At 40.3% G+C, this 11,608-nt stretch overlaps 1 protein-coding gene across 1 annotated transcript; it reads left to right on the top strand.

Annotated features, from left to right (window-relative positions):
• Positions 1 to 4,454: 4,454 nt before the first annotated feature.
• On the top strand, positions 4,455 to 11,267 carry LOC140993426 (zinc finger protein 516-like). Its single transcript, XM_073462855.1, has 4 exons — positions 4,455 to 5,799; positions 7,055 to 8,314; positions 8,457 to 8,521; positions 11,217 to 11,267. Exons 1-4 carry the CDS (start codon positions 4,455 to 4,457, stop codon positions 11,265 to 11,267), a joined length of 2,721 nt encoding a protein of 906 aa, XP_073318956.1.
• The last annotated feature ends 341 nt before the right edge of the window (positions 11,268 to 11,608 follow it).

Raw genomic sequence — 11,608 nt, 5'->3', positions numbered from 1 at the left:
ATCCCGAAAGGTAATTATTTTAGCCATTTTGTGTGCTTTAAAGACAAGCTTATTTCGCTAACTCTAAGGTGCACTGGACCTGAATGTTGAGCATGCTTACTTGTGTTCGATAGTCATTAAACATGTCATCTGATGCAAGCACCTGGGAGCATGAGTTGACTCTCATCTGGAAGGAGTCATCTTCAACTGCATCAGCAGTGAATCAGCAGAGAACAATTTTTCTGCATACTTGAGCCAAAACACAAGTAAAGGGATGAGAATCCTATTTTTCTCCATTGCTGGAGCATCATTCTGTACAGGTGTGCAGGGTAGCTTACTGTCAGGTTGTTTGTTTTTATTTCATATTTCAAGAGAATGAATTTCAGTATGAGGTTAATTTGCAAGCCAGAACTAAATGAATGTGTTTCAGTTTTACATGAAAAAGCAGATGATTGAAGAGGTTTTTGGAGTTTGCAATTTACCTTTATATGCATTAAGATATTGTTAAGGGTGTATAACTAAATCTAAGTATCACTGGTTACTCTGAAGCTATATGAAAGGTATATATGGTCCAAAATATTGCTTAATGGTCTCCTTAATTGCTAATAATATATATCGGCCCTGAAAAATACATTTTGGCCAATCTTTAGCCTTTAGTATACAGTTAAATATGTGTATTTTTGAACAGACAGCCTCAAAGAACGTTTCAAGTATTTTCTATAATTATCTGATAGCAATAATTGAAACCATAACTAACAGAGGGAATTAATTTTATACATGCATTTAAAGTGTCCACAGCAGACAGTTTTAGGAAAACTAAAAATGGACCTGAAGATAAAGGGAAATATCCTTCCTTTGTATTTCGCCTAAATTTACTCAGTTTGTATATTAGTTTAGTTTCATGCCTCAGTTGTGTTTGCAGGTGGTGGAAACAGACAGGATTATTGGACACAAAACAGTAGATGGGAGCTGAGGCTTAGCGAGTGACTATGGCTTTGAACACTAGCATAAGGACAGTCACATGCTATCTCCAGTCAGGGGTATGCTGGCACAGGCTTGTTGGTGGTTGTCGGGAATATTTGGATGACTTCAGCACATACACACACACACACACACACACTCACACATGCATCTATACATGCACAGTCATGGGGTTGCAGAATTTCACCTATATTACCTATAAATGGACATTTCTTAATTACAAAGAAAGAAAGGTATTTGAGGATTTTGGTGTGTGGGATGCTTTTGTATCTTGCAAAGTGAATTCAGGGGAAAAGCTATTTCCAGACCCTGGCAGGAAATTACACCCACAGTTTCAGTGCAGCAACCAGGCACACAGGCATTGCACCACACACACACGACACACTGACAGTGGATATTTTCATGCAAGTACACACACACACATCACAGCACACAGGCTCTCAGCATCAGTGGCCTGACCATAGGGAGTTTGTGCTGAGCTGGTTGGGACGTCAGGATGAATCAATGCGAGGACAGCTGACTGGACATGCCTATTCATCTGCCAAAGAAAAGAGAGAGAAAAAGGGAGCGAGGGATTCTAAAAGAAATGAGTTAAGCCCTGGAGCAACATGTTTGGCTATCTGCATTACTTTACAGATCCACCAAAGGGCTCTCAGTATTTATGGGATGAAGGCAGAAGAGGTGGAAAAGATAGGACAGAACAATAAATGTGTTATAAGATTAATTTTTGTTGTTAGAAATGCAGTTAACGTATTCCTCGCTTAAAACAAACACCATAATTAACTTTTATGATTGAGCCGAAGTAGGATATTGCAAATGCAAATATATAGCACACACTAAGTAAGCAAGTCGGCTGCTTTGACAAAGGCATAAGCTCATACTGTAGAGGCGGCTCGCTCCATACTGATGGCCCGTTTATTCCCATCTGTTGCCCTCAGCTCTCTGACTTTATCCCCATTGTGTTAACTCATTACATTCGCCTTAACCTTAACCCCTTAATTGCCACCCTCCAGTTTCTCTTGCACATCCTCCCCCCTCTTGGAGACAGTGTGCCACATTGCCCATGCACTAATCTGACGGCGTCTGCCTACCAAACACCTGCCACGTCCGGAAAAACCTCCGAAACTCCTCCCATATTCCACATACAGCACCCATTCCAGCGTGAGCGGATAAGCACACATGACCGCAAGCAGCCAGGCAGGCATGCATACAGACAGATGCGACCGTGGATGCAGATACAGATAATTAGAGAGACAAGTCCCGTCCCCTGAAAATCATACCAGAGTCAATCTCTTTTTCTAGCCTTTATGTGTATGTGTGCACCTAGTTTTTCCTCACATTCAAAAGACTGACAAGACAAACAAGAGTTCGTCTTTTGTGCCGCCTCTTTGCCCAGACATGTATTCGAAGACAGTGACGTGTAGGCCCAGGCCTCTTTGCTTTAACAATACCTCTCTCGACCCCCCAATGAGGGGTGGAGGGCCAGACATGAGGCGATGTGACAGTTCTGGTGCGGCTGACACAATAGCAGGTTTTTCTTTTGACTGCCTGGCTGGCTACACGCCACAGAGAACTTTCTTTCACTATTAACAGTCTTAACAAATAGTCAGGTTTGCCTGAGGAACATGTTTAACCACATTAGACTGTGCATGAGCCATGTGTTAGTTTTCATGTAGAGTAAAAAATGCCTTTTATGCTCCTGGATGGTTTTCTTAATCAAATATTAACTATTAGAGGCTCACATATCAAACTTATCTTCCTGGCCGCTGAGATCCCTCAGATTTATGAAGGTTTAATTCTGTGATATTTCTCTAATTATTTGAATAGTAATATTTAGAAATGCACCTTGTTACCTTTACCCATAATCTAACGTGAGCATTTACACCAGAATCTAGGTTGTGTGTGTGCCTGTATGTGAGCTTCTAAAATGAAGTTTGTTGATAATGGATTATCGATCGTGAATTAGAGTGGACCGCCCCTCAGGGCTCATCCTGGCTGGCCAGGAATGAATACATCTCTTCATGCTCCACCTCACACACTCAATTTAGGCATAGGAAACCAAAGGACCGACCCACACACGCATGTTGAGACACTGACCCGCACTCTAATATGCACAGACAGCCATCGCTCATCCACCAAGGGACAAAGGTTGTTCCTAAATCTGTGTGATGCAAATTGTCTCAGTGGGCTATCTGTTAGTCTATGATTTGTAGGTTTAACTACCTTAAATGTAAGCAACTTCTGCTTTCATTGTTAGTGTATTCATAGCAATGCTGGAAATGTTCTATTTACAGTCATGCAAGCAAAAGGAACAAAGAAATGGGATTTCCGACAGCTTTTTGAACAGAAACCGATATCAGCCATCTGGCAGTTCTTTGATTAGGGACAACAAAATAGTGTTTTTTTAAGTAAGGTTGTCACCATTTAATGATTTAAATATCTAAAATCTTTAGATTTTATCTACAGAACTATTTAACAGGGGTAACAAAGTCTACTGAAATCAATTTTATTTAAATTAAATCACATACCTAATTCCTCAAGTCTGTGCAGCACTCAGGGTTCGTAGGGCAACAAGCCAGTAAAAGCACCGACAATCACTTATTTTCAATTGTAAACCCTTACAGGTATGACACCATATATAGTTCATACATTTTATGTGCATCACCACCTTATCCAAAACTAAATATCAGTATGATGCTCTTTGCTAAGCTTCAGCTTTTACACGTATTTCAAAATAGCGGTATATATTGCTCCGAGGATTGTATGTTTTTGGCATGCTTAAGTTTTATGGATGTGTGTATTATTGGTCTAAAATGTTTTTACTTTTGAATATATGAACTAGGCATGGGATGATATGAAATTTTCTTGTCATGATTATCCGGGCCAAAATAATTTTGATTTACAATATTATCCCAATAATCATCAAAAAATTATTACATTTTCCTGTCATGCTGTCAGGGAACAAAAGAAATATTGCATCCCCCTTGTGGCAGTTCAAAATAAATCAGAAAACTGGGGGATTACTAATCAGTAAGCTAGACAGTTTCTCAAAGTCACTAATGTTAGAATATTCATGATTATCCTAATAAGAGACTGTGTTTGGATTATGAATCTTTCTTGAATACATAATTATTAAACGTTTTGGCTGAGCTGTATTATTCTCTCCTCTTAAGAATGGTTATAATCTTATATATTGCTGATTGCCTAATATCTGACCTTTTTGATGTAATTTTGTGAAATTGGATCATAGGTGTAATTCTACAAAAGTAAATTTTCATTTCTTCTCTGTTTTTAGGTGTACTCGCCCAAACGATATGCAACCTGATCAAGAACATCTCTTCGAAAATCCAGGATGGACACTAAATCTGTGATGTTTTGCAAGTTTTTGATGCACATTCTGAGAACTTAGTAATTTCTGGAAGATAATCTTTGCACAGTAAGAGGATCTATTACACAGCTGCGGTTTTTGAAATACTGGTGCTCCAGGAAAAGTAATGGAGACAGAAGAGAGGGAGGATGTCTCACAAAAACTCACAGCTAATATAAAGGCAGAGACAGTGGAAGATGTGACCTCTGGCCACACCTGTGGGGTGTGCGGCCGCAGCTTTCCCCTTCTCAGCTCTCTGTCCCAACACATGAGGAGGCACACAAGGGAGAAGCCGTACAAGTGTCCGTACTGTGAGCACAGGACGGCTCAGAAGGGCAGTCTGAAGGCCCACATTCGAAGCCATAAACTGGGTCTCCTCAGCCATAACCTCAGTGATAAGAACGGGGATGGAGATCAAGAGCAGAAGGATAACGCCGCGACTCCTGACTCTCCTGAAATTGTCACCAACTCTGACAAAGCTCATACTGTCAACGGGAAGGTGAAGAAGAAAGGAACCAAGAAGAAAGTGAAGGGTAAAAATGTCGTTGAGGCGGGTGACGAGGCTGATGGTGCGTCCTGTACCTGCACCATCTGTGGCCAGGTTTTCCCTCAGGTAGTTCTCCTTAAATCCCACATGAAAAGGCACCGCAGCTCCCAGGATCACGGTTGCCGGATTTGTGGACGCCGTTTCCGCCAGGCATGGTTCCTCCAAAGTCACATGCGCATTCATCGGGTCAAAGCTCAGCTAAGAGGTGGCAAAGGCAATGAGCTGCCTGCCACCATCAATGAAGTTCCTCAGGACCCAGCATCGCTGTTAAATGAAGAGTGCCTCTATGAGCTCTGTGCTGGCTGTGGTAATTTCTTCTTGGACCGCAAGACACTGCGAATACATGAGAAGCTACATAAACTCAACCACAGCCGCACTCAGACACAAAATGCACCACAGGAAGACATTGAAGCCCCTGAGCAGGACATTGCAAAGAGGAATTTTTTGGAAGCTTTGAACCTCACATGTATTGGACCGAGGGAAACCTCTGAGGAAAACATCCTGGGCAGGCGAATTCCCGAGCTGGATCCCATTTGTAGTTACCAAGCGTGGCAGTTGGTCACAAAAGGAAGATTGGTGGAGGTCACAGAGAAATGTCTGGGATGGGAGGAGAGGCTAGCAGATGCTGAGGTAGCATACGACACAGAAAAGGGCGAGTACGTACCCCTGAAGCAGGAGAAGAAGAGGAAGCAAATCGACACCTCCAGCAACAACAATAAGAAGATGAAGGGTGATACAGGACTTGACCGGACATCAAATAGCTTGGCTCAGGCTAAAGGTGGTGACAAGAGGATTTGCCAGAAGGATCGTGTCCTGTTGAACGGACTTGGTCATGCGTTTTATGAGGCGCTGCAGACTAAGAAAGTCAAAGATGTTCACGTCACACCTAAACAGACCAACAGCATCAGGAGCCAAGGCCAGGAGGGTAAGCCACACCACACTATAATATATCTGAGCAACAGTTTGGATCAGACAATTATTGAAAGTCCCTTAAAGTCGAATTAATTACTCAGCTCAGTTTTTGCTGGGGACAGTTGTTTTGTATTGGATATTCCACCCTTTTTGTTTAAATTAAGGAATCAAAGGATGTTTGTGGACATACAGATGTGCCACTTTTTCTGATAAAAACTGCTGGTTCTACTAAAGACAGGCCAAAAGTCTTTAAGTCTGATAATGCTGTAAGGTGTGGAAGTGTGGATATTCAATATTCCACCACTGTTATAGGTGTATAACAGAGTAAGAATTTACTGTGGAAAAGAGAGACCTCTAGTGACTTTTTAATTGAATTACAGCAACTGTAGCTTTTCTTGTTTATACAAAAAAAGACTTTGAAAATGCTCATCCATTACCTAGCTTTATGAGGTTTTTAAGGGAAAGATAATCCCAAATGTTTGAATTAGCTTAAAGAATAATTTGTTGGCTACAACTCATAATTACACAACTAACTAACTCTTTAGTCAGCCAGAGTTCTGGTGGTTTTAAAAATCTTTTCATGTGCTTTATTTCAAACTTGAAACATGTATACCGACAGAGCAGGTGTCATTCTTTAAAGGAACATTTTTATTAAAGCCCAATTGATGCTAATATTGACCAATATTCTTATAGTTTATGCACAGAATGTAGACATAAACGCACATATTTTTCAATGATCCCTCAAATTTGGTTATCAATGGTTTTCTGAAAAAGATACGAATGTAATGGAGGCAGGATATTTTACAGTTTAACAATAAACTCTGTTGTTGAAAATGAAATCAGAGCACTGAAACAGTGAAGTTCACTGGGAGTTAAATAATTAAAACCCAATAATTATTATTTACAATTATAACCCAACCATCATCTTCTGTAAAAAATAAATAAATAAAAAGATAAAAAATCTTATTGGCACTTAACAAACAACTTAAACGCCCATAACGAATTATCTGCAATAGGCCAATAGATCATATAGGTTCATTCATGTTTGTTAAAGGTTGTACAATAAATAATTAAGGATGTAATACAACCCTTAATATTAATTTAATGAAAAATTGACTTTCTACAGTCCGTTCCTTTGGCCAATGTGACTCCAAACTCCTGAGGGTCTTAAACTTTTGTCAGTGCTTTTCTTGCTAGTGTAATGTAATCACTGATGGTGACGCCATGTCATATGTCCTTTACATTGTTTCTTCTGCTCTCACCCACAGATAAGAAACCATACTTCTGCGAGCACTGTGATTTCCACACTGTTGACGCCTCACTACTCAGGTCTCACCTGCACCGGCAGCACCGGGGCCTCCTGGGTCCCTTTAGCAAACACAGCACCATTTTGGACAACGTTAGCCAAAGTGGTTCGAAAGCCTCAAGATACATGGACTACCTCAGAAACAGGAGTGTGTTGCTCAGTCAGCCATTCTGGAATCCTTACACATGTCCGCCTGGCCAAGGCTTGGCACAGTCAAATATTAAAACTGAAAAGTCAAATGAGGTTAAAGGGCAGGGACATGCTACTAATGATGCTGGAAGTCTCCTTAATCTGTCCTCATTGCCCTTAAGTGAAGGAGAGGGCACTGTAAATGATCCAGTAAAAACAGAGGGCCTGGTGAGACATCAGTGCCCATACTGCACCCACACTACCACCTACCCTGAAGTGCTGTGGATTCATCAGCGGGTTGCACACAGGGTGGATGGCAGCAGCTCCATGGCACCCAAGTGGGCACCCTGCTCTAACAGCCCCAAGAGTTTAAAGGCAGGTGGCAACCAGTGGAGACGCACAGGGCCTCCTCCGTTCCTTGAAGGCAAGGACTGCCCTGCTTTGCCTGCTCCAAGAACTCAGCGCACACAGCCTCCAGGTTTCACTTCCCACAGCAGCAGCAAACACTCAGCTCCCAAGACCCAATCAGGTGTTGCAAAGTCCAAGCATCAGTCACGCTCTTCAGATGGTACACAGTCTAGTGGGAGGATGGGACTACCTCAAAAGAAGTCTGGTGAACATAAGCGGGCAGATGAGGGTGGAAATAAAAGCTCCAGCACCCCTCAAGCTACTTCATCGAGCAGTACTGTGCACAGCAAGAGTGCCCCCAGCTTCCAGCCTACGAGCAGTCCCAAACACAGAGGCCACAGAGCCGCAGTGGAAGCAAACTTCCCACAGGAGGGTTTGGGTTTTATGTTGGCCAGAAATCATGGCGGGACTTCATCCAATGTAGCTGCAGATAGACCCCATCCCCGCAGGCAGTCATGTGACTCCTCCTCAGGTCCTAAGGGTCCTGATCTGTGGGCTGCCATGAACATGTGGGGTCACAAAGCTTATTTAGAACCACTACATTTTGCTCAGGGAAAGAATGAATCAGCAGGAGAAATGCCAATGGACATTGATATTTTGAGTCTCCTGAAAAACTACAGTCCCCACGACCTGGCTGCTATTTACCAGCACTGGGGGTTTGTTGATCCCAGGATTGATCCACAAGGTGAGGAGGAGCTTTGTTTTTGAGTTTAATTTACTGTAAATGGGCAGATGAATATTGAAATTTAGTGTTTAGAAGTATTTAACTATAGTTACCCATCAGCATGACCAAAATATTCACTCTTTTTATACTTTCATTTTTACAGCACTGTTGCAGTTAAATGGAAATTTTGGGAAAGAAGTCCATTCCACCTCTGAAGCTTCCAAACAAGTATGTTTTCTTTGCAGCAGCCACTGATATTATAGTTTTAGATTTAATTATAAAAAATAAGATGTTATAAAAATGTCTTTTTTTTCCTTCAGCCTACAGAAATGTTCATGAAATTACTTTATTTTAATCAGTTAAAGGCCCAGTCATGTTGTGCCTCCGCACCGGTGATAGCTGTGGCACACAGTTACCATATATTTAATGAACATTTACAAACTAAATTGATTTTAAGATGAGATTGGGTGGTTTACCACCTCTGTTGAACAATTTCCAGGGAAAAATGTGCATAGAATCATCATTAATGTAAACAAACCTTCATCCTGTCTATCTTATAGGTAATCATCATTAATAAATGGTAAATTTATAGTTAAAGTTATATATATTAAGCAATTATTTATGGTGAAGTCGCAACTTATGGTTAATAGTGTGTAGTTCATCTATAAACATTATTTGGATGTCCATTATAAACTTGCAGCTGATGTTGATAACAATAATAACAAATAATAATTAGCATTTCATTGTTTGTTAACAGTGAAATAAGTTAACTAAAGTTGAATTTACTAGAAATGTGCCATTTATTAATGATGGTTATTATAAGTGTTATCATCTTAAATGTTGTCATGTACTCAACAAATTGAAGTCTGAAATGGGTCAATACTTTGTTTACATCAGCGATTTTGTTTTAATTACAGTTAAACTGAAATGAAAAGCTCTAAAATCAGTTAACTGCGAACGTGATCCATCAATTTACTTTCTAAAATTAAGAACAGCATAAAAGTCCTTCTCTCCCTCACAAGTATGTACTGTACGTCTTCACCAACTGTGAGAACCTGTTCTCTTGTCTGCACCTTGTCTGTGTCTGTGTCATTTCTGTGCACACGTGCGTCTGCGTATTTTCATGTGTTTGCGTGCGCGGCTGTCAACTTCCACAACCTGGCTGTCTCTTCCTTCTCGTTTCCGTAAGAGAGGCTGACAGGGACGAGGCAAACACGTAATAAAAAAACATTGTTGTCCCCCTCAGGGTAAAACTCGCCCAGCGTCTCCATATGGTGTGTCATCAGCCTGTCAGTCAGGCCCACCCTGATGCTACCTACAACTGTTCTTGCTTTCTCCTCTTTCCCCTCGAGTAATGTGTGGGCAACTTTTTAAACACTAAAGATGGGCAATGTCTCAGTCTGTAGGGGTGAGGATCACATAAGACTTATATGGATAACACTGAAGGATGTTCATGAGTAATACTGGAACATATCTCTTGCTATAGTAGCAGATTATGAAAGATTGTTTTACATGTTTTTGTTTCTTTGCGTTTTTAAACTTTCCTTTTCAAGAAGGAACAAGCTTCACTCTGATACTAATATGTCCAAGTTGTTCGTGACACCTTGTCAGTAAACTAATCCAGTAGTTACTGCATAAAATATCACAACATCATGTCATCAGATGTTCCTTTATCACATACTGTACATCTATATTTAAATTATATTTCATTGTCATTAACCCAAATGGACAATATAAATACATTTAAAATAAAACTGTAATAAAACTTTTGCTTCCGAATGTATATGTAAACAACTCACTCTACATAGTTTTGTTGTTTTAATTGAGTAGGTTTATATACAGTGGTAAAACTGTTATCCAGTGTTGCTGAAATGCCATCAGTGCATACCTAATTTTGAAAATGATAGAATACAACTAATGCGTGTTATTTGGTCATTACTTACAGTGGTTGGTGGAACTAGCTTAAGTAAAAAAGTAAAGTAACTGACGCATTGGTGGCATTTTCAAGGCTTAAGAAATGTTAGCTAAGTGGGCTAAGCAATAATAGTAGTGTTAGTAGCATTCACTCCATGAAGTTGCTAACGTACAGTACATCTTTGCTAATATTACGTAATTAATGATACGCCATAACAATCGCTCAAAGAAAGTATAAGTTACATCAATCATCGTTCTGTTACCATGGGAAAGGTCAGAACTAGTTAGGTGGAAGGACACGCCGGAAGTCACGACTATTATTCACCCAAGGTTTCACAAGGGCTAGGATTTTTTTGCTGAGTGGGTTTTAACATGAGGGGAATGAACTGTTGCAAAAAAAAAGGACAAGCCCAAACCTATTTCAGACGCTTAATAGTTTTTAAAAAAGTTTAAAAAAATAAAAATATTGATTATAATCAAGATCAGTGTTTTTCAACCCTGGTCCTGGACCCTGCCGCCCTGCATGTTTTAGATGTTTCCCTGCCCCAACACATCTGATTCAAATGAATGGGTCATTATCAGGCTTCAGCAGAGCTTGATGACGATGTGAGTTATCAGAATCAGGAAAACATCTAAAACATGCAGAGCAGGGGGGCCCAGGACCAAAGTTGAAAAACACTGATCCAGAATATAAACTAACAAACGTCACAGAATAAAGTTTAAATCAAGGATTTAAGTTATTATCCCTGCGAAAATAGTAAACACAAGTCATTCAATTCAATTATGTTTCTCACTAATTGATATCTCCTGTTGAATGTTGTGATTGAATGATTACCGAGTGGCTGCTATGAACAAAATAAAACTCATCATAAAACAATCATAATTTTTTTGATGATTTCAAGTCCATTTGACAGCGGGCATATACATGATTCACTCACACACATATAAATTCCCTCTCAGCGTTGTTAGAAAGGATCTAACTGGTGTGCCTCACACTTGTGTCTTGCAGGTGAACAGCCGCTCCACTTCCTCCTCAGGGTCTCTCCATAAAGGAACGTGAACATACGTCGTGTTCCTGTTGGCTTCCAGCCTGCTCGATACGGCTGAACAAAGAGGCCTGCTGTTCTTTAAAGGAACCAGCCATAACTCCTAACAGGACAGAGGCACTGGATAATGCACAATATATGCAAAACAATGAGGTGGACTCTATTATTTTGTAACAAGGTTGTTTCATTTGAAGTGTTATGCATGCTTTTTGTTTGTTAAGAGTGTAGATATGTTAGGTACCAAAACACACATGAAGATTTCTTTTATGGACATGAGGTAGAACTGTTTGAGCTTATTGTAATAAATACTTAGTGGGGAGGGGGGCAGCCTAGGTGGAAATGAAATGTGAAGCTA

Source organism: Pagrus major, chromosome 3, assembly GCF_040436345.1.
Source record: "Pagrus major chromosome 3, Pma_NU_1.0".
Classification (NCBI taxonomy): domain Eukaryota; kingdom Metazoa; phylum Chordata; class Actinopteri; order Spariformes; family Sparidae; genus Pagrus; species Pagrus major.
This window is presented reverse-complemented; position numbering and strand designations above follow the sequence as displayed.

Coding starts and splice junctions, on each gene's coding strand:
- LOC140993426 (XM_073462855.1), top strand. CDS start 4,455: ATGGAGACAGAAGAGAGGGAGGATGTCTCACAAAAACTCACAGCTAAT. Junction 5,800..7,054: donor CAGGAGCCAAGGCCAGGAGG/GTAAGCCACACC, acceptor TCTCACCCACAG/ATAAGAAACCATACTTCTGC. Junction 8,315..8,456: donor TCCCAGGATTGATCCACAAG/GTGAGGAGGAGC, acceptor TCATTTTTACAG/CACTGTTGCAGTTAAATGGA.